At 43.6% G+C, this 23,108-nt stretch overlaps 1 protein-coding gene across 2 annotated transcripts; it reads right to left on the reverse strand.

Moving 5' to 3' along the window:
- Nucleotides 1–128: 128 nt before the first annotated feature.
- Nucleotides 129–23,108, reverse strand: EDEM3 (ER degradation enhancing alpha-mannosidase like protein 3). Of its 2 annotated transcripts, XM_065745467.1 has the most exons (20): nt 22,836–23,108; nt 20,864–20,909; nt 17,656–17,756; nt 15,881–15,920; nt 14,413–14,525; nt 13,595–13,748; nt 12,673–12,807; nt 11,424–11,529; nt 10,889–10,986; nt 9,652–9,777; nt 9,030–9,113; nt 7,830–7,913; nt 7,219–7,343; nt 6,095–6,260; nt 4,762–4,916; nt 4,021–4,174; nt 3,262–3,456; nt 2,385–2,550; nt 1,714–1,899; nt 129–715 (listed from the first exon to the last, which is right to left on the reverse strand). In XM_065745467.1, exons 1-20 carry the CDS (start codon nt 22,991–22,993, stop codon nt 315–317), a joined length of 2,793 nt encoding a protein of 930 aa, XP_065601539.1. In that variant the 5' UTR covers nt 22,994–23,108; the 3' UTR covers nt 129–314. The 2 variants fall into 2 exon arrangements, with proteins under 2 accessions (XP_065601539.1, XP_065601545.1); XM_065745473.1 differs by lacking the exon at nt 9,652–9,777.

The following is a 23,108-nucleotide window of genomic DNA, read 5'->3' on the forward strand; positions in this document are numbered from 1 at the left end:
TCAACCTGTGCCTCCCAGAGGCCGAGGCAGCAGCAGCTGCAGGCACCCAGCAGGCAGAAGTCAGGCTCCTTCCCTGAGCTAAGCTGCCGGGACACAGCACCGCGCAGTGGGGCCACACGAGTGCTTCAATTGCACGCTCCCATGTCTAAACAGGAAAAATGAAAACAAAGAGCACGTGCTGGATTTGTATGGGAATTTCCAGGTGAGCCCTGGTTGCTCGTCACAGTACTGAACGTGTTTTCTAGTTCTCAGGGCCTCACTTCTACCCAAGGAGTTCTCCATTTGTTTACTAGCAAATAAGTTATTACTACGAGTCATAGTTCATCTTTTTCCATCATTTCAAATGCTTCTATATCTTCATTCCAGTCTGCTAATATAGATTCCATAGGCTGAACTTTATTGTCCCAGTTCACTTTGGAGTCTGACTCTGTCTGCTGTTCCTGAGGCTGGTCATCCCCTTGTGTGCACGCTGGCTCTGGAGTAGCAGCCTCGCCAGGCCCAGGGATGTAGGAATCCTGATCTGAAATGGAAATGCTCTCACTGTCTGACTGAGCAGGAGACGAGGAATCGGGGTCAGAAACGTCAGAGCTTTCTTCTTCTTTGTGCTCCTCACCGACTGTGCCAACATCCTGAGGTGCTGAAGAAGCTTCTTCTGAGTTTTGTTTGTGTGAATCGTTTTCAGATGATTTCTGGTCCATATTCTCCATTTCCAAGTCTTTGAAAGGAGAGAGAATGAAAACACTCTGAAAAATCCAGGAAGGCAGCATCCTACTGTGTAATTCAAATCAAAGTTACTTCCTCTGACCTTATTCCTCAAGGAGGTGCAAACTTTCTGTCGATAGGAAAACTATTAAGGACCACATATTACAGAGGGAAGGGATGGAAAACACTGAATCACTAAGGGGGGGGACAAGCAATCTGGTGAGGCTGGTTTCAGATCCTCCTGCTTGATTTCTGGGCCAGTGCTAGCTGTCACCCTTCACACTCCACAAACAGCCCAGCACTCCCAGACCCACCAGGACCACACATCCACGGTGGTGGGAGATGCACTTTTGCTTGGCCTCCCTCCTCACATCCCCCATTCACAGCAACTGATATCTCGAGCAGTGATTCAGTTTGCAGCTTCACAGCAGCTGCCTGAATTTCTCTGGAGTTACACGTTTGCAATTAGTATCTGGGATGCTAATGCTGCAAGCCCCCTAAGGGAGTTCAACTTTTAATACAGAATACTTACTGCTATCAATAATGTAGTTTGGAATCGTTTTACCTTTAAAGATTGATGCTGGGATTCCAAACGAGAGCACAAGGAAGGGGGAAGAAGCACATAATTACAAACTCTCAAATGCAGAGCTACCTTTTGCATTCAGCATTTTGTTACTCTAGCTTAACCATAGCTGTGAACAAGAGGGATCCACAGCAGCTATGAAAAACCAACTATTGGTTGGACTGCACTGTGTCATTACTCAAACTGACATTTAACTTATCAACAGCATTTCTGGATGTGAATGTTAACACAGAGGGGGCAAGGGCAGGGAGGAAGGCACGACGATGCATTTCTGAGCATGGCTTTCGTAATGATAAAGCTAACACTTAAGGTCACACAAAACTGAGGACACATTTACACCTTTGGGTAGCAATAACTACAGTGCATCTCACACCGTGCCATGGCACAGACAAAACCTAAATCTGTATTACAAAAGCCTTTAATCTTACCTCTATCTTTTGCTTTGTCGGAAAGGAGCACCTCCACAGCCTCATACTCCCTGATTGCATCCAGTATGATACTTCCTTCCTTGTTGAACAGGAAGAGCATGGGGATTGTGATGTCATCTGTATTCTTTCCATCCCCGGCCATTTGGAAGAGAGGAGCTGTGTCACTGCTGCTTCCCTCGTTGTCATCTAGCCAGATGTGCACCAAAGGCAAAGCAAGCAAACCCTCGTGTTAGACAGACAGGCTACAGCCTCAAAACCCAGCACACTGAGCAGCTTCCTACTGCCCAGCCACGTGGGAGAACACCAGGCAGAAAATGGGGAACCGGCTGCAAAAAGCCAATTTTGTGCTCTGTGCCCCCCACCATTCTTTCCATTTACTCTGAGCTTAAATTTTCCCCAGTAGTCACTGCTTTAACATCCAACATGTTGGGTGTAACACTGGGGTAACAACTTCTGAGCTGCAAAACCAGAGCCAAAAACTGAACAAAACCCACCGTGATTTGTTCAGCCACACTTCACACACAACCAGACATAAACAAAATGTTTCTCTGTGCTCACAGTTTCTGTGCTGACAGAACATCTCAGTCAGTTTAACAGCTCTGTCAGCTTTCCAATATCTTCGGACGTGTAAAACACAGGTGGCATTTACACAGGTAAAAAGTTTTATTTACCAATAACAATGCCTCCTATTGCTCCAGCTTTCTGGATGTTCCGTGCCTTTTCAGCAAACATACACTGGCCTCTTTGCATCAGGGCAATTTTCTCTTTCACTGCCTCAGGATTAGTGATCTCTGAGCATCCATTATAGGGCTTAATGGTTGCAACAAATCCTCTTGTCTGCATTGAAAAAGAAAATCAAAACCAGAACAAGAGAATTAGAGAAGTAGGTTCAAGCTCGCAAAAGACTCCTAAGCATTTTATTTCCTTCAGTTAATCTAATGCATTAAGTGTCCTCAGTCAGCACAAGCAATCTTCCCTGGGAGCTAAGAAACAAAGAACAGACACGTGGAAAGCTAACTCTTAAATGCAGCATGTCCTGCCTGTACCTGTGAACTGCTAACTCTGGAAAGCTGTCTGCTGTGAGCCACTAGCCTGAGACTCTCCAGCTGGGCTGCACCCTGCCAGGATTTTCCTACTGCTTCCAATAGGAACCACTGCCCCTCTGGTAATTTCCTCTCCCTACACACAGCCCTTTATGCAGGCTTGCCTAACAGCAACCTACTCCAACTCTAAAAGGGCTTCTGCAAATTCACTGCCAACACGAAAGGAAAATCAGCCCATGTAATGGAATACCTCTTGAGAAACGCAGTGCAGATCACATGAGTGTGTTCCAAAGTCATAGTGTGTGTGCATCAAATCCTGAATCATGTCTCATGGCTCCCAATAAGCCACGAATCTAAAAGACCCTGCTCTGTCACTGCTGTACCCTGTCATTTTAACCTCTCTAACGAGCTACCCCCCAGCTGGCCACCCTGAAGCACTCATAGCTTCAGTACCATAACTTCAGCTTAAGCAATAAGTAACAGGATCACATACATCCTTACGTACCCCTGATTTGTGTTTAGATAAATCCATCCCAAACTGTGCTGGTCCAGCAGTCAAGACCACCCTGCCAAAGAACGGGTGGGAAACAATCTGAACAGCACGAGGAGGCAGCTGCTGCTCCTTCTGCTGCTGACTGGACAGTTCAATCATTTCCTGCATGAACCGTAAGCCATCTTCAGCATCAAGTGAACTTGCTGCCTAAGTAATAAAAAGAAAATAATTAAGTTTCTGCATAAATGTTTTGGGAAAGAACCTGAAGTTAGTTTGGCTTGGACCACCGTTTACATTACATACATCAGTACTTCAGTGATGCAGAAAAACACTCTGTTTTGACATTATTTTCCTAACAAAACAATGCTGCTGGAAACCATTCAGTGCTACACAGACTTTAAGGCATGGAGCAGAGGCTCCTGGCACTCATTCCTCATTTGACTCCTTAGCATGTCCACCATGCTGCAGGCTGAAAATGTATTAACGAGTAGATCTCAAACAAAAAGAAATCTCTCCTGCTGAAAACTTCATACTTTCCTTTAAATTGCAATTAGCTGTGTTACTCTGACATAAGTGCCTCCACCTCATTTAATGGAAGGTTAAGTGTTACTGAGGCAGGATTTTAACAACCATAAACCTGCTAAACACAGCTGCACATCCACCCCACATGCCCTCTTTCCTGTCAGAACGTCCCTCCTGAGCCTCTCAGTCTCAAGGATCATAGCCAGTGGGATTTTACTAGCTTTCAGAAGAGGCACTCCTGGATCTTACTTGCACTGCATGCTGCACTAACTGCACTCTTCCATCTTTAAGATGAATCAGACTGACTCCCATCTTCTTCAGTATCTCCAGGTGCTCAGGATTACTGGCCATGAAGTCTCTGGCTCTCAGTGGTGGTTTTGGTCCACTTCCCAAGCTCTCTTCCCTGACAAAAAAAAATATTAAACAAAGCATTAAAACCCAGATTATTCTTGAAACATAACTCTCACAACCTTCCCAAATCACGCCTCCCACTATGCTATTAAGAGTTCTTTGGAATAAAGTGAAGCACAAATTTGAATGGACAGCAACTTGTCAGCCTTTTTGCAAAGTTGCTTACGTTCCTGGTGATTTTCTGCTGTGAAAAAACGTGCAGTGTTGACACTAAGAACCTACCATGGCAGCACTGTTTTCTTACTATGAAAAAAAGCACTCAGGAGACTACAGAGATTCATGTTGGAAATCTGGGAGATGGATTTCCTGGCTACAGTAATACCTGGGCAACAAATCCCACGTGAAGCATATGGCTCATACTGCACCTTTTGCTTCGACAGATTCACTAATTCCTGATGGAAATGAACAAAGCATTGCTGAAGAAGTCAGACAAAACAGAACTAGTTTTTCCCACCAGCCAGAAAGAATGCAGACTGGAGCACAGCAAGCTCCAATACCCCTCAATTTGAACTGCCATGCCCAAGAGATGCTGTTCTAGTCACTGCTCTGCTAACAAAAGCCAGGAGACATTCATCTTACGCCCTTGAAATACTCCTAGGACAGCTCTTATCCACCACGTTTTTCAAAGGTTCACGAATACTCTGAGCAAACATTGGGTCATTTGGGAAAAGGATCTGAGTGTTCGGACAGGTCCAGTCAAAGTTGCTGTCGTCCAGCTCTGTGTATTCTGTAGTCTGAAACAAAAGATGCAGATCACTAATTAAAAGGCAGGTCACATTTTTGTAAGAAGAAAATCAACGGACCTCCCCTTAAGACTTTTTTGTACTGGGGAGCCCAGAACTGGACACAATAGTCCAGGTGAGGCATCACCGGGGCAGAGTAGAGGGGGAGGATCACATCCCTCGACCTGCTGGCCACACTCTTTTTAATGCACCCCAGGATCCCATTGTCCTTTTTGGTCACCAGGGCACACTGCTCATGGTCAACCTGTCGTCCTCCAGGACACCCAGCTCCCTCTCTACAGAGCTCCTCTCCAGCAGCTCATCCCCCAGCCCGTAGTGGTGCATGCAGTTATTCCTCCTTAGGTGCAAGACTCTACACTTGCTTTTGTTAAACCTCACCTGGTTCCTTTCTGTCCAACTCTCCATCCCATCCAGGTCTCACTGAATGGCAGCACAGCCTTCAGGTGTGTCAGCCATTCCTCCCAGCTTTGCATCATCAGCAAACCTGCTGAGGGTGGACTCTATCCCCTCGTGAACATCACTGATGAAGATGTTGAACAGGACTGGACCCAGCAATGAGCCCCAAGGAACACTGCTAAGTACAGGCCTCCAATTGCACTCTGCATCACTGATCACAACCCTCTGAGCTCTGCCAGTCAGCCAGTTCTCAACACACCTCACCATCCACTCATCTATTCCACACTTCCTCTGCTTTGTTATAAGGATGCTGTGGGAGACAGTGTCAAATGCCTTGCTGAAATCAAGTCAGACCCCATCCACTGCTCTCCCCCCATCCACTAATGACATCACAGAAGGCCACCAGGCTGGTTGAGCACAACCTCCCCTGGTGAACCCATGCTGGCTACTCCTGATAACTCTCTTATCTTCCAACTGCCTGGAGAAGGCATCCAGAACAAGCTGTTTTCCATCACCTTTCCTGGGATGGAGCTGACTGGCCTGTAGTTTCCTGGATCCCCCTTCTTGCCCTTTTTGAAGGCCAGAGTGACACTGACTATCCTCCAGTCTTCAGGCACCTCTCCTGTTCTCCAAGACCTCTCAAAGATGATAAGAGAGTGGTTCAGCAATCACATTTTTTATTCAATTTCCTCTAAAAAAAAAAAAAAAAAAAAAAAGAAAGGAACTGCTCCAAAGCACCATTAGAACTGATGGGAATCTGAGTTGTTGCTTACTGTATTTTTTTTAGAGATGGTTTGGTTTGTAGTGGAAAGCCAGAGTGGTAATAGATGAGCTTCTGTAGTGAATATATAATCTTCTATGTCAAAAATCATGTCTTCCTTATCAGCAAACAGCAGGTAAAGGTATTTAAACATCTCAGCCAGAAAGAAGGAGTCCATTCTATGGAAAAACAAACAAACAAAACGACAAAAAAAAGGCCCTTTTAGAAGAATTTAGAGAATTGCTCTAAAATGTCAGTTAAAAACATACCCATTCTGCTCCATCTCCAAGTATTCATGAGCACTGCTATGGAACTTTAATCCAAGTTCCTTTCACTTTGAGGGAAACTATGTTGAATCAATTAATGCTCAGTAAAAGATGGCATTACAGCAAAACCAAATACATCTCTTTTACAAACTCCTATCTTTGAAGTATATTTCACTTGAAATTAAGCAATCTATTACCCTAAGCCTAATGATTAAAGTCTGCTTGGAAGGAAAGGTTATTAAACTCTACCCTCACGTACCTGAATCTATAAAACTACTGAAATAGTTTACATGTTTTGATAAGAACTGTGTCCAGTTCAGAGCTCCTCAGTTCAAAAAGTCAGGGAAAGAGTGCAGCAGAGGGACACGGAGAGGATAAAGGGCCTGGAGCAACTCCTTTGTGAGGAAAGGCTGGGTGACCTGGGCCTGTTCAGCACGGGGAAAAGAAGACTGAGAGGGGATCTGATATCTAAAGGGATCTACAAGTATCTAAAGGGAGGTGGGAGGCACATGGATGAGGCCAGGCTCTCCTGAGCAGCGTGCAGTGACAGGATGAGGAGTCACAGCCTGTAAGTTGAACACAGGAAGTTCCATACTGGCACAAACCTCTTTATGGTCAGGGTGACGGAGCTCTGGAACACAGAGCTGATGGAGTCTCCTTCTGTGGAGATATGTGAGACCTGCCTGGGCACCTACCTGTGTGACCTGCTGCAGGGAGCCTGCGTTAGCAGGGTGGTTGGACTCTGTGATCCTTCCAATCCCCGTGATTCTGTGACTCTGTAATGGCTTGGGTTGGAACTTGCCCATTTTCAGAAATCAACTAACTCAATGTCATCAGAAAGATAACTAGATTTTCAAATAAACATTTTCACCTGTCTTCATGGCTTCCTGTACGAACGTCCTTCATTGCAGCAAACCCACAAGGTACTCTTGCATACTTGTTTAGGTTTTCAATGAGTGTTTTTCCTACTTCTAGATAGTAAGGATCCCCTGTAGCCTATTAAAACAACAGAAAACAAACAGGTGCACTCAGACTTAGCCTAAAATGAGCAGTTTTCATCTTCCTAGCCATAATAATCTTATTTCCATAGCTTCCTAGACACCAGTAAGTCCTGATCTCTCAGCAGTACTGAAGAGTCACAAGGGAACCTCAGATACACTGTCACTGTTTGCAGATATGCAGACAAGCATATGAAAATGCTTACAGGAGTCCAAGACATTAGTTGCAGCTCTGTAACTTACAAAGTAGTTTTTGTTCTCAAGTCTCTAAATGATCTCTGGGAGAGCTCAAGAACACCAGATGTTTAAAATATGGCGTTTAATGCCTTTCTTTTTCATTCTAGGCATATAAAACAATTTCTTGAACAATTTTTGATACCAGTAACGCTTCAGTCTGGCAGCACTGTAACTCAAACAAGACACCAACAAAATCCTAGGTGCAAGGAAAGGCAGCCAAAAGCCAGACAAACGAAAGTGATTTTACCTTATACAGGAAGTAAGTGCTCTCAGCAAATTCAGGCCTTAAGGGATGCTGAGCCCAGTGAACTCTGAAGTCTGTTGTGAAAGCCTAAGGAAGACACCCCCACCAAAAAAAAAAAAAAAACAATCAGAAGAGAAATGGTCAGAAATAAATGCAAGAATAAAACTACACAACAGTTTCTTTTGAATTCCACGTTAACTGTGTTACAACAACTACAGTACACCAGTGAGCGACTGAAGGCCCAGTATCAACCTCTGGATGCCACAGACACCTCCATTCAGTTAGTTATTACACTTTAGATCGAAATCTAACACAGTGCTTAGCACAAATGAGATTAAACTGTGCAAGCACTGGAATCCTGACACCATCCAGCCTCTTCAGAGTGGAGTCCTGAAGGGCTCTTGGAGGCAAGAGGAAACAGCTGAGGGTTTGTGCTCCGGTCCCAGGAGGGAGCATGCATCCTCCTATCTCTTCCCCCTGCACAAGCACACTGCTGCAAACCAGGCAGAGAAGCCTGATGCAGGGCTGCTACAGAGACAAGCAGAGTGCTGACAAATACCATATCTGCAAACACACCTATCAACTGACACTTCCACTCCATTAAAGTGTCATTTCAGACTGACAGACTGTAGGCAGTTGCTTCTCAAGTAATAAATGCCAGAGACCAGAAGGCAGTTACTTGAAAGTTTCTTGTTCTATGCGTTCACTCTTAATATCCACTGGCACTTCTGTGTCAGATTACATTAATTACTAGTTCATACTAGGGTTTAAACCATGCCTCTGCTGAAGGGTATGGCATGTTGGCTTAAACACCACTGAGAGATCTTCCAAAAATCTCCTTTCTAAATACAAAACACTGAAAAAGATCTTTAGCATTAATACCATCATGTTACTAAGCAGCTACAATCACACATGCTTATATAAACTATGCATATCAAAGGGAGACAAAGTCAATTTTGAAGGGCTGTAACACTAAGTGTCAGCAATTATTAATCATGATTACTGAGCTAATTACAGCCTAGCTAAATGACAGAATTTCACCTCCAAAACAGCTTCATTAGAAATGTAAACTGCATAAGAACATCAAGGAAGCAAGCCTCTGGTTTTAATGGCACATAACCTACTACTGTTTCAAATGGATATCTGACACTGCTCAGATTAAGGTGAGGGTTAATTTACACGATCAAGACCCAACCACCTTACCTCAGGAAGAAAGTTATGCTTCTTTATAACCTGATAGAGCATCTCATGGGTTTCAATAGCAGGTCTAATATCACCCTTCAATACCTAAAATTCAGTAACAAAATTGACACAAACTCAGCACACATACAAGTAATTTTTGCATTTAGGTACACTTATGCTGCACACCAATTCCTACATCTGTAGCAGATACACACTGTAAACATTGCCCTCTTTCATTCTAAGGCATTGATATTTGGTAAGAATTTAAGCAGATCACTGAGCTCACGAAGACTTCTGCCTGTGTAGAAAGAAGATCTTTACCATTTTCAGGCAACTGCAGTGGAAACATGACTTAGTTTGTGTTAAAGATGTAACTGGCAAAGAAACTAGAATGTTTTTCTCTACGCTACTCAAAAGGCAACTTCATTCAAGTGTTCTCAGGAGTGAAAGATGAGAATCATATGGACGTGCTTTTCTTGATGGACATCAATTTGCATCGTAGCACCGAAACTGAGTACTGACACCTCAATTCAGTGTTTATGAAAACCAAATCACTCAGTCTGACTTGCTCATTAAACATCGAGTCTGTTTAATCACTCCCTTCTTACTGAAATTAGTCCATACATGGGTTTTTAAACATTACCTGCAATCCCGGGAAGAAAGCTAGCAAAGAATCCATCCAGGTCCTAGCATTTAGCATTGGTTTATGAATATGAACATCAAGAAGGAGAGGTGGTTGGCTAATGTATTTCATTATGGCATCATAGTGCTGACAAATAACAGGAAAATAACAAGCTTATATTATCAACGCACTTCAAAAGACAGGTTTATATAAACAAGCCTACTATGGCATTCTATGTCAATGGAAGGACAAGGAGGACACTCCCAATCATTACTGCATTTGGCAATGCATATTAGTTTCAAGTTTCACAAGCAAAATGGGTAGCAGGTATTGCGATGCTCCACAGTATTACACATGCGATTCAAGTCACATTTTCCAAGTAACGCACATACAGAAAGGGATACTCAGCAGCCATGCAGTAAACAGGAAGCTACCACAGTGAGGGCTGAGAATAAATTCATCCAAAAAGAGCAGCAGGGCACTGGCACAGGCTGCCCAGGGAGGTGCTGGGGTCACCATCCCTGGGGGTGTTTAAGGAAAAGGAAGACGTGGTACTTTGGGACATGGTTCAGTGGGCAGAATTGGTGGCAGGTGGATGGCTCATTAGGTTGGCCTTTGAGGTCTTTTCTAACCTTAACGATGCTGTTTTTAAGATATAGAACTGTTTTTCTTGAATACTGATGTTTTCAAAAGAAGGAATATTCTGTCTTGCTGACAGAGTTACTGAATAATCTTACAGATTTACTACTCTAAGTAAATATACTTAAATGTATGCTGGGCCTGGAAATGCCAGATTTGGGTTTTCACTTTTTGATTTTCATGGCTCCTGGACACAAAGAAGTTGTACCACGATTTGTAACAAGAAGCCTTTTCACTGTTTTAAAGAAACCTTTTCAGTATTATACTATCCACAGCAATCTTGAAACACAGGTTCTCCTGTACTGGAAATGAGGAAAACAGTCCAGAAGAGTTCTACCTTCATTGGGTGGGGTTAAAGTAGCTGCTGAGGGAATAGGATCAACCAAGGTTAGCACAAACTCATTAAAAAGAGATGGCACCACAGACATCAGAAATTACAGAAATTCTGCCAGAGATCACAGACTAACAGATGATTACATGTGACTACAACACAGTTATGTCTTAAATTAGAATATTTCCTCCAGAACAGGAGGAACAACCCTGAGCAAGGTGTTATGTCTTAAATTAGAATATTTCCTCCAGAACAGGAGGAACAACCCTGAGCAAGGTGTTAACTTACCGTGTTAAATCTTTCCAGGAAGCTGTCATCTCCCAGCAAGACGTAGGCTTTTAATAAATATTCATAATAAGAATCTATTCCCGCTCCAACTCCACTATCTAGAAACAGCAGAATACAAAAAGGTGGCTTAAAAAGCCTAAACTAAAGGCTCTGCAATATCAGTGCACATAATAACACAGACATGCATTTAAGCTGGCTGCACTCTTCTCTTAGAAAACGTTTCTATGGACTGCCACATACAATCACAGTCCTATTTGTATTTTCACTGTGTATTCACAGCAGAATCTCTGAAAGTGAACCTCAAGGCATTCCCATCTCAGCATTAAAGTGAATCAGAGAACACTCTTCGAAATAAAACTAATTTCTCAACCAGAGCACACGTTTAGAGGAAAGTCAGGCTTCAGTTCAGCAGGTTTCTCTTGCTCCCAAGTACGTATCTCCAAGCACCTACTCTATAAACACTTTAAAACAGTCTACATGAACACAGAAAGGGAAAAACAGTCACCATTCAACACCTGCTGTGGACGGCACGCACCTTTGCGGACCCAGTCTCCAGTGTGAATGTTAATTGTAACGCCCACCAAATTGCTGCTGCGCTGCCTCTTTTCCCAGATGAAGTCAAGAGCCTTCCGTGCATATTCCTGCAACGACAGCAAAGCCCTTACAGGAAGCCACAGAAGGACAGAGAGAAAAAGTGTCATCGTCTACTGAAATTAAGATGCTGTGAGATATTAAGATGTTTCACGTCGAATAGAATTACAAAACTCAGCGGGATGCTGCACACACAGTTCAGCCCATGTTTGATACAGGTAGTTACCAAAAGGTCACAGATAAATCTGAACTTGAAAGAGCTTGCTTTCTTTAGAATACAGAAACCACCACCCATAAGCTCAAAAAACATCACTTAGCTTTCTGCTGACATCAGCCCTCAGATAGGTGTTGCACAATGTCACTGTGCCTGCACTAACAGAGGCACTTCTAAAACTGCACTCTGCAATGTACAGCACAAAACCACGATACTGACAGTTTTATGATTTCCACTCTTCATTAGAAGGGGCACATTATTGTTTTACTATTTTAATCTTTCCTGCTTTGTGACAAAGAGAAGAGGAAAAAGACTTTAAGACAAAATTTACCCTAAAATTTCAAAACAAGTTTTCTTGCCATACTAAAAACCTCAGCAAAATTTGCACTGACTGCTTAGTATTCTTGGACACACTGAATCTCTACAGAGACCATAATTTAACCTGAGCAAGAGGCGTTCACTAACTACCAAACAGTAAATCTCAACCAAAAGGCAAACATTTTAAATGAGTAAGCATGTTATCTAGACAGGTACCATGAAACAGTTCAAAGAAGGGCAGTGCACAAATGCCTGCAGGATGCTGATTACTAGCAGGATACGTGGCAAAAACATCACAAGAGGGATTAATTTTCCTTTCTTAAGTTGCATTTTCAGATACAAATACCTCATGGACCTTCATGAAAAGGGTCACGTTTCCTGTTGCTTGCCCTGACTGTGAAAATAACATCCTCTAGCTAAGAGTCTTCAGGTTTAATTCTGCAACTGGTTTCAAACAAAATCACTTCCTACAAAGCTTTTAAGAAAGTGAAATGAACACTGCTAGAAAAAAGCCCCAAAACACAAACTGAATGCAAAAAAACCTTTTCCTGCAGAACACCTAAGAGATGCACCCATTCACAAATACAGAAATGTAACAAAATGAATGAATACCTAATCCCCCCCCATCCCCACAAAACCCAAGAGATCAAAACAAGCAAACCTCAAATATAGATGCTCCTGTGAATCGGCTTAAAGCTGCAAACTCAAGGATCAAGGTACCTGCACAGGCAGTGCAGGTGTCAGTCTCTGTTCCTGTCCGTGCTTCTGGATGTCTTACACCGAACTTTAAATTGACCTAGAGAAAAGCAGAGACTGTTACCTTTATTTTTACTAGCTGCAAGAATTTATACCCACAGAGAGAGAATTCACGCTCCCATCTGCAGAGCAACTAGATCCAAGACCCAACCCCCACCTTCAATTTTGCTCTGCTTCACCACATACAGCCAAATATGCTAGTAAAATCATCCAAAGCTAAGACAAAAATGCCCAAAGATCTGTGACCTGCTTTTGTGCCAGGCACATTCTAGAGAGGGCCATCTCACCAAAATATAGAGAAGCACTGAACATTTTGCATTAGACCTGTCCAGCAGAGAAATGCTGATTCACTGAACATGGATCTGTCATTCCAAGAACACATACTATGCTTTGTTTTAATACCACAGATTTTACACTAAGCGAATGTTTTTAATTACAGCTTCCCAATTACATCTGCCCTCTTAAAAAAATCAGACGTAGACTATGAAGACAAACCAGTTCTGTCTTCGTGTGCTTGCAGGTTAATCTTTCACTGGCTGAGAGATATGTGCCAAAACAAAAATTACTCTCAGCAACGTGCTGAAGAGCAAGGAATCAGCAGACAGCAACGAGACAAGATTTCAGTATCTGTTATTTGTGCACAACAGTGTATACTGGAACTGTCAGAGCTGGAAGCTTGGGGGTTCAGAGCACCTAAAGCTGTGGATTTAACCCCCCCCTGCACACTTAATACACCTGCAAGTGATGGCAGAAATTGAGATTAAAACGAAACAACAAAATTTTTGCTTACGGAAGCACTCCTGAACTGCAGAACGCATAGAACTTACTCTTGGGTAAGGGAGACCACTAGTGGTGTTAAAGGCAGGTAAAAGCTTGTAGCCCAGTTCCTTCGCCATGTGCAGAAGTTCACCGTTGTACCACTGCATATATTCACCTTTGTCTTTAAGCATAATTGCCACTGAATGCCCACCGAGGAGACCACTGAACACAAGAGAAAACAACCACAGCTCAGCAGGCACATCCACCTCAACAGCGGTGCAGCAGTTTCTATGATGCAGATGACTGCAAAAACAACTGGGTTGGGTTATGTTCCCAGGTTTTAGGAAGGCTGAGCAGTTGCAACTACAATCAAGATGAGCTGTCAGTGCTTTGGGAGCAATTCTTATTGTTTAGGACTTTCCTAAACTATAGATGAATCACCACAGTCAGTCAAGACAGCCAGCACCTCTCACTACACGTAGCTCACCTGCTTTGATCAGGAAGGTGAACTGGAGGCCTCCACAGGCCCCTTCCAAACTGAAATAACTTCCTACCCTAACTACTGAGGTAGCACTCAAATGCTCTATTAAACCAAATTCTGAGCAGCGCAATCTTTACGACTGTTCCCATTACAACAAACACTGCTCCTTTGGCACACGTAGGCTCTATTTAATCAAAGCAGCCGTGCCTGCAGCAGTCAGTTGGTCAGCCTGATTCAGTACCACTGCATTGATTCCTGCCTAGCATTTTAAAACCTTCCTCAGGGCAGGTGTTGAATTATGCTAACTGATAAAGGAACAACTGTTTCAAACGAGGTGACATAGCACAGAGGAATGCCTTGAGGACTTATAACTAAGAGTTGTAAAGGACTCTGAAATTTACTCACCCAAGGACTCTTATGTTGGTTTCAAAGACAGATACAACTATGTCGTTATCTAAATTAACATCCTTTATTACTTTTTTTACAGCCTCTTCGAACTCTTTGGTTTTATTTAACACCTGGAATACAAACATAACTAAGCGTTTAGGTTCCAACACAGCTTACAGTCACAGAGCAGGGAAGAACAAGAGCAACAGTTTCAGAAGGAAAGCATTTCAGAGGCCTTACATTGGTATTCTGGTCGTGCTCTGATACATTGTCAACAGGCAGTGCTATTATTGCTTTTCTTACGAGACAGAAGAAAGTGAACAAAAGCACAGTGCAAAGAATAAAGCTGCTAAGAATGTACCTGGACTATTACCCAGGGGTTTGTGTGTTCCTTACTCTTTCCCAAAGCACAGCTGCAGTGCAGCAGGATGCAGCAGGATGCAGCTGTGCCAACAGTGCAACCAGGACCTCCCCAATGCCTCCAGCTCACAGAAGCCCCCTATCTAAGCCACATCATGAACTGTCCTCAGTCCTTCTCCTCCCTGTAGCGTTCTCCTTTTGCCTGAAGAACAGCTCCAGCACTTCCTACAGGTTTTCTTTCACACTGACTTTTTTAATCCGTCTTTAAGAACTTTTGTGACTTATCCAGTTCACTGCTGTAAGTGACTTTAAATCCAACAAGTATTAATCCCATACTAGGACAAGAAAAGAATAAAACCCAATAATCCGAGAGTAACAGGCTCTGCATTTTCAACTTTTATGATTTAGAGAGAGCCAAAGGTCATCTCACAGCAGATCATGAGAGAAGAGCTGCTGGAGGAGGAGCACTACATGACTCACACACCACGGCAGTGCAGTCAGGATTTTCAGAGCTTCAGATCTGTTTGCTGGGAGATGCAAATGGCCAAAAATGATTCCTCATTTCCAGATCTATTTTATGACTACGAGATACGTCAAAAAGGGACTGAAGTGTAATGGAAAGTACTACGTTGGCAACTGGCATCTTTTAGTAAGAGGCTGTGGCAACTTTTCCTGGCGCACGTTCCCAGGGTACACTTCTTAAATATGCATTTAAGTCCTCATGAATTCATCCATGCAACGTGTACATGCAATTTAAGAAAACAAATAAACAAGAAAACCACCTCAGCAGGTTGCAGAGGTGTTCCCCCCTAAGCAAGCATGTTACTTTAAATCACGCCTGAAAGAAACCTTGCATGCATTTTTGATAAGACAGACCAAGAAAAGATAAAGCAGCAGTGAAACACAGAGGAAGCATTCTAGAGCTCTTGCAATGAATTCTGACCACCACCATCACAGCACTTGGAAGCTCCACAGCAGTGACCACTTCCAACAGATGGCTAAAGACCACAGGTGATCAAGGTGCATATACCTTTTCTTTTTTAAAGCAGACAAATCTAAGGTTAGGTCTGAACACCAGAAGGCACTATTTTTGTTTTACCCAAGTTCACCAGCAAATCAAACCTACCACGAGAGTGTCCAAGGTATCAATCAAGGTCAGGGAGAACCTATGGAATAAGATGTAAAATAGATTTATTATAAACCCGTGGATTTAAAAATTAATTATAAAATGAAGTCATTTAGTATTAATTTTTAAAGACAGTATCACCCAGCTGCTAAAATAATTACTGTGGGCATTTTAAATATCAAAATTAACATCCTGCTAAGACTTAAGTTTCTTCCCTTTTTATTGACCAGAAGTTCACTGAAACAAGTAAGGATTATCAAGATTCCTTTATGTACTGCAAAGCTTTCAAAGCTACTGTAAGCAGAGATGTTTTTATTTCTAGCCTCCAATAAAAATCTACTGAAAAGAGAGCCATCATCATTCAAAGTCTTTTTCAACCTCTTCCTCCTACCTTTCCTTTTTAAAATGAAGAATGTTGACTTATTCAATACTAAAAATGTTTATTTATTTAGAAAGATCAAAAAGTCATTCCAAACTCATTTTCTCCCATCAGAAGCTGTTTCATATATCAATTTCAGGAAAAAACTACCGTTTGCTGCAATCAAACTCAAGAGTTCAACTTAGTAGTGAAATAAAGTTATTTTGTTCTGTAACTCTGCATGGGATATAAGGCTTCTGAGAGACACACGGTGCCCAACTGCTGCAGGACGCACACTGTTTGCAAAAGGAGCACTGCAACAAGGCTTGTCCTAATCACTTATTCTTCTCTAGGCCTGGTTAGTGCACACTAAGTTGGGGGGATGTTTGGCTAAACACAGAGTAGTCATTCTTAAGTTAACAGATGCATAGCACTCATGGAAAAGAATTCATAGAGCATGAACCATCTCGCCCTGTGACTTTGCTTTGGAAAAACAGCATCATGACTGCAAAGAACAGTGCACGCAATGCATTAGGAGTAGTACTTAAAGCACTATGGCTTTGATTAATACCATCCTGGTGAAGGACACCAATAAAAACCATCCTCTACTGCTGCTTGTTTTTAAATATTTGCTTTAGGAACGTCAAATTGCCACAGACAACACTTGTGGGGGAAAAAAAAATCTATTAGAAACAGAGAAATTCAATTGTGGCTCTGATTGCTCAATTTAGCTTGGAGAAAAACGCTTTAAATCTACATTTTTTTGGCTGAAGGATCAGTACTTTGTATTACAATTTCTCCTAAGAGAAAAATTATGAAGAATTTCCTGAAATAATGGTTTATACTCTGGCAAGGGCCTCAGGCTGCCATGCATGTGATGAACATTTGACTAATTATGCTTTCAGAGAGCTTTCTACTAAAGAAAGCATTTTAAGTATCACTTATAAGGGCAGCATAACGGATAGGAGCTTACTGCTCAGCTGATAATTAACCCTTGTAAGTCATATTTAGTAGCTACATTCACTAGTATTATAGATGAGAGCTCACACTTGGACAGCTCTGCTACAGAAAGCACTTGGAGAATAATTTTTTTTAATTATCTTTGCATCTTGATCAGCAGCTAGTTTTCTTTGTCCTGATTAAGGTACAAACCCGCATCAGTTAACATCATGGGAGAACAGAAAAACCCTTCCTGCCTAACAGGAAGAAGTTAAACAACTACATTTTACTTCCCAATAGCTTTTTTTCCCCCTTCACAGGAGAACTTCTGAGACAAATTACTGATCTGCATGCGCCTGCAGAATCTTTTTCAACAAATAACTGTCTGGGCACATCGACTGAACGACAAGTGTTACGGGCTGCAAGCTGTACACAGATTTCCTAGAGGTTTAGATGTGGCAGTGTTTCAAACACTGACTTTCCCAGGGCATCATCCACGTCCCCACGACTTGGCTCCTGACCCCGCACTCGTCCACGACAAGTTAAAGGCATGAGTTCATCAGCTGGATAGGCATGATCCTGCAGGGAGACAACACAGGGGGAGAAAGTTTGAACTGTTAGAGCCATTCCAGTAAATCTTCAGAGCTTGCTAAAAGGAAGCCCTTCATTAAAAAACAATAAATTACAGAGCTGAACGGAGCAACGGGACCTCTCTCTCCATCTTCCCAAAGAAGCCTGGAACAACTAAGAACAGCCAAAAAATACCTCCAAGACCCACAGCTCACCACTAAACTGGATTAAGAGCTGTGTTTTCAGAAGCAAGGTGCATACAAAACTTATTACATTTCTTAGGCAGAAATTATCTTGAAGGTGAGCTGAAGACCTGGTACCCATGCAGGCTTTGTCAAGGAATTGGTATTTCATGGACAAATCAGAGGGAATGAGACCTTAAAGTCACTTTGGGAACTTTTCCAGGTGAACATAAGTGACTCAGGGTCACAATCAGTGACAGATAATAGAACTCACTTGGAAGGCAAAGCCAAAGTATGTTGGTAAGTCACCACACAAAGCAGAACAGAAGATAACATTGAGAACAAAGCTTGCTAAGACCAAGCTTGTTACAGGCTTCATCCAGCTGAACAGGAGGACACTGCTATAGGTCTGTAGGAAATGCAACAGTTACTTCCATTCCTTCAGAAAAGCACCCTACAGAGCAGGCAGTAGGGTAATGTGACTTCCTGCCACACAGGCAGAAGTAACAGCAGTGGCACCACTGCCCAAGACAAGCACACTATGTGAGCCCCTATTCCTACTCAAAGTCGAACCAATCTGTTTTGTAGCTTTAAGCTGCCTCCAAACTGGGATATCACGTAAAATATATGCAAATACATTTCAAAATTCATCTCTGTGCAACAGGAGAGGTTTGCTGAAAAACTGCAAGAGGGGCCAATAATGTTCAGAAAGCTGAATCTTAAGCAGACCTAGTAAAAAAAAGAATAGCCACGCACACAACGAATTGCTTCTGCATTAGAAGTCCTACACTGGATGGAGCTTCCCTTCACTTGATGCCATCAGGAAATTGGCACTGCAGTGTTTTAGTTTAACAGACTGGGTAACTAACAAGACAGGTTAAAACAGTTAAACTACTGCAGCTGAAACTGCAAGTAAACACATTCTGTATCATTCCAAATATACAGTAAAAAAAAAAAAAAGATAATCTACATGCAAACACGGAACAGAAAGGCAAAGGAAAAGCAGTCTTCTACAAACAGGCAGCTCTCACTGCAACATCTTTGAAGCTGACAGTTTGTTTCCCCATCGACCACGAGGGTATTTGGGTCTTTGCTCGACTCTTTATTCTCCTCAAGCACAACTACACAAGCCAGAATCTAAAGCACGTTAACACAGCTCAGGTGTTTCTGAATATCTGTGCAAAGTGTTCAGAGAAACAGATTAAAGAAGGACACAGCAAAGGTAAAGTTGAAACTTAAGACCTCTGGCTTAGTTATGGAGGAAAAAAGGTGGCAGTAAAAGGAGAAAACAGGTTTCTAGTCTATAATGTAAGGAACCAGAAGCATTTGGAGAAAGAATAGTTCATGTAGACTATCTAGAACAGGAAAAAGCTGTCACATCAAGTGATTCCCCAGCTTTCAACCTGTCCCCTTTCAAGTAACCTCCCCAAGGGAGGAGAATGACATGAAATACAAAATCTGGCACATATGTCCCAATAAGCACGGACAAACACAGCTCCACGGATACTCTGGAACTGCTGCACAGTCTGACAGAAGAGACAATCACGTATCAGGAGTGTGTGTTCAGTGCAGCACAGTACCTGGATAAAGAAAAAAAGAGGCACTGCTCCTGGTGCTGCACCTACAACACATCTGATGGACATCTTCACATATTGCCTCTGATAGTCAAGAAGAAAACAGCCCAGTTATTATAACTATTGCTGAAAGACTGAAAAAGCCAGCAGCTTCTTACTCAGAGCTCCTGCTGACTTGTGAAAAAACAAAAAGCAAACAGGCAAGGGAGTTATCCCCTTACATGTAAACAGGAATTTTCAGTCTTCTAGCAAACTCAGTTTGCAACACTTTATTAATAGAAACAGAAAAGCAAAGCTTCTCAGCTGGTCGTTTCAGAAGCAGCTGTAAAAATACACTGTTCTCTTGCTGTAAGAATCAAGCCCGATACCCTAATCTTTACTTCAGCTTTGAACAAACAAGCCACGCTTCTGTTTGTTCAGCACCCAGCCTACACAGCAAGTAAATATCCTTTTGGCTTCAGAGTTTCCAGGATGGCTGAAGTCATTCCCCTCCTTAACTGGAACTTTTCTTGCTTCAGATGTGGCAGGACACCTACCAGCTCCTCCAACAGGAGGAGCACAGAGCCTTTGTTCTAAAGAGTAAAGTCACAATACAGAAGTTGGGACACGTGGCACGATACTGACGCATCTGTCTTGCAGGAACAGGTGCAACTTAGAGAGGTTTCTGCCACAGCCACAAAGAACACAAGGATTGTTTTGCTAAACTCAGTAAGAGCACATATTTATATTAGTCATGTGTCCAGCATCTCCTCAGTAACGTATTACTTCAGAGTATGTTTAAAAATAATTCACTTGAGAAAGTCAGTGCACCAAGTAAATCTTCACTCGTGAACACATCTAACCTAACCTATTTCAAAAGCTGATTAGATTGCAGAGTGGCTCCACATACTCAGAGCGTGAAGACACCTGCTCAAAAAATCACAAGCCACATGAGAAGAAACCAAAGCAAGCATGGCTCGATGTCATATGGCAGCCACATCCTCAGAGGAGAACGCACAGATCAGACCCTCTTTTTTCCTGCTCTGTTCTACAAAGTGTACTTGTTTGTACAAGAACTACCAAAGTGTGTCCAACGTGCCTTCCTTTAGACAAAGTATTTGACTTAGTTTGTACCCACAAAATAAATAGGAGCCACCCAAACTCTCCAGGATCAGACGACTACAGAGATCCCAGCTACCATTGTGAAATCCACCGTAACTCTTCTGACATCTGTCTTCCTGAGTGAGATTTGTTCACCTCCTCCTGAAGGATATACAGATGCTCTTCTTTATCTTAGCTTTGCTTCTGTAGAATGTCACGTACTGAAGGTGGCTTTCTTTCCCATCTGCCATAATAATAAGCAAGCAGGTACTTTCCTTACCATATAATTGCTATATGCGTGATCAAACATTTCCAATACTTGATTTCTAAAAAACAAAGCAAGAAAAAAAAATAGCGTTAGTGGTCTGCCCCACAACACCCTTTAACATGCCATCTTAGTAAGATGCCCTGCATTTTGCATCTGATTTTCAGACACAGCTACTTTAGCAGTGCACTCTGTTCAAGTAAATGCAATAGGACAAAATAGTTTCCTCTTAATCTGGCTCAAGCCTTTCCTCACCAAAGCTGAAATGAAGTCTTTCACAAGGGGACTCTCTTTCAGCCTCCTCTGTGCTTCCTCTCAAACAGCTGTAGGTGTCACCACACATGAAAGCTGGAGATGGGACACATTCCTGGCTCAGCAACAGCCAGCACAGAGTTACGCTCTTCTCGTAATCACCCACACTAAAACCAACTGACACAGCAGAAATTCCTGTCTGTGATTCAGATAAGTTACGAGGTACTTCCTTGAGTTAGGAACCTTGGCAGGCATTTGGTAAAGAAGATCCTTGTAGATACATTTCTTTTACATGTTAGAAAAGCAGTCGAGGTGAAAAATGCTACTACATGAAGTGGTGCTGTTTCTCAGAGGGACAGCACTGCTTCCAGCTGGACCTGTAAGGAGCCCTGCAAGGCAAAAGGCCACGCTGATTTTTAAGCTAACACCTACATCATTCACAACCTCTGTTGATAAGACCAAACACAAAAGAGAGAGGAATTATGTTCTAAATGACTGATTTAGTTCAACGAGCTGAAGCTGAGCCATAATTCCCTCTCCTGCAGTGCATTAAGCCACTGGAAGAACAGATGGGACACCGGCTCCCAGTGCTTCAGGGGCCACATCTCACTGGGACCTGCTGCTGCAGCCTAAGCCCAGGGCTCAGCACGCAACGCTGCTCTGTGATTCAGCACCTACAAAGCTGCTCACAACTTCTGTCTCTCTACGTGCAGTTTAAATTTAGGGGATGTTTGCTGAAAGCATCGCTGCCACGACCGTGTAATTAAGCAGCTACAGAGTGCCTGCTAGGATTCATAACTGACACAAGATGCAAAGAGCAGCGGGATGTCACTTGCACACATCAGGGGCACCAGATGCACTGACTTCAAGCTGCGAACGTGAAAGTTTTAAACCAAACAGTGAAGTTTAAACTCGTTATGTAGTCACACGAGAAAAACGCACCACAACTCGCTAGAAAGACCTTGAGACCCCACGCTGCAAAAACTCACTAACTGCAAACGTGACCCGAGTTGCATACCGGCTTATATCTAATAACTGAAAGGCACCATGGTACTCCTCCAGCACATATAGCATCACTGCTCTGCAGCCGATGTGAGGGGTGAAGGTGCTCCAGCAATACAGTGAAATCGTGCTGTGCAGTTCATTCAAGGTCTGTCAGGACAACGCTACTCCACACACAGTGCAACACACTGTACTGCAGTCTTTATCCTTCAAATAACACCCACAGTAAAAGTGAAACAGCTTACAGGCAAACAAATAGGATCTATGGCTCTAACTCAGCACATCAAAGTCCAGGGGAAGAGACAATCCTCCCTAGAACGCTGTACCTTGAGAGAAAGACTTGAAATCTCACTAATGTTAAGTGTACAAACGTGCTTCCAGCTGCGATTCCCTTCGGATTTGTGTTCTGCACTGTGGCTGAGGCATATCCTGGGCCTCTTGCACAGAGCTGCATCGTGATTTCCCCCGAGCCGGGCCAACACTGCCAGCCACAGGGGCTGGGGTTGGGCCCAGTGACCCCGGGGGCACGCGACACGCTATGAAGCACAAGGGCTCGCTGTCACCCCGCTTTTAAAGACCGACACCGGGCGGGACCACGCGTCCACGCTCACCTCCTCGACCTAACCGCGCAAGGCCGCAGCCATCCCGCGGCCACACGCTCACCTTCGGCCGCCTCACACAGGAGCGCACCCACTCGGCCCCGCCGCCCCAATCCGGCCCGGCCCGCGCTCACCCCAGCCGCCGCTTCTCCTCCTTGCTCATGGCCCCAGCGCCCGGGGCGGCCGCCAGCACGGAGGAGGCGGAGAGGAGGCCGAGGGCCAGCAGCTTCCACGGTCTCCTCCAGCGGGGCCCCCGCTCCCCGCCGGCCCGGCAGCCCGCAGCTCCGCTCATGGCCGCCCGCCGCTAGGCCCGGCTCCGACTCCGGCCGCGGCCCATTCCGCCCGCTGCCCGCCCCTCGTGGCGCGGCGGCCGCGGCTCCCGGCGCAGTCGCAAGGGCCCGGCCCGG

This window comes from Cyrtonyx montezumae, unplaced genomic scaffold (genome assembly GCF_038088225.1).
Source record: "Cyrtonyx montezumae isolate F1298 unplaced genomic scaffold, pur_monq_1.0 scaffold_1, whole genome shotgun sequence".
Classification (NCBI taxonomy): Eukaryota; Metazoa; Chordata; class Aves; order Galliformes; family Odontophoridae; genus Cyrtonyx; species Cyrtonyx montezumae.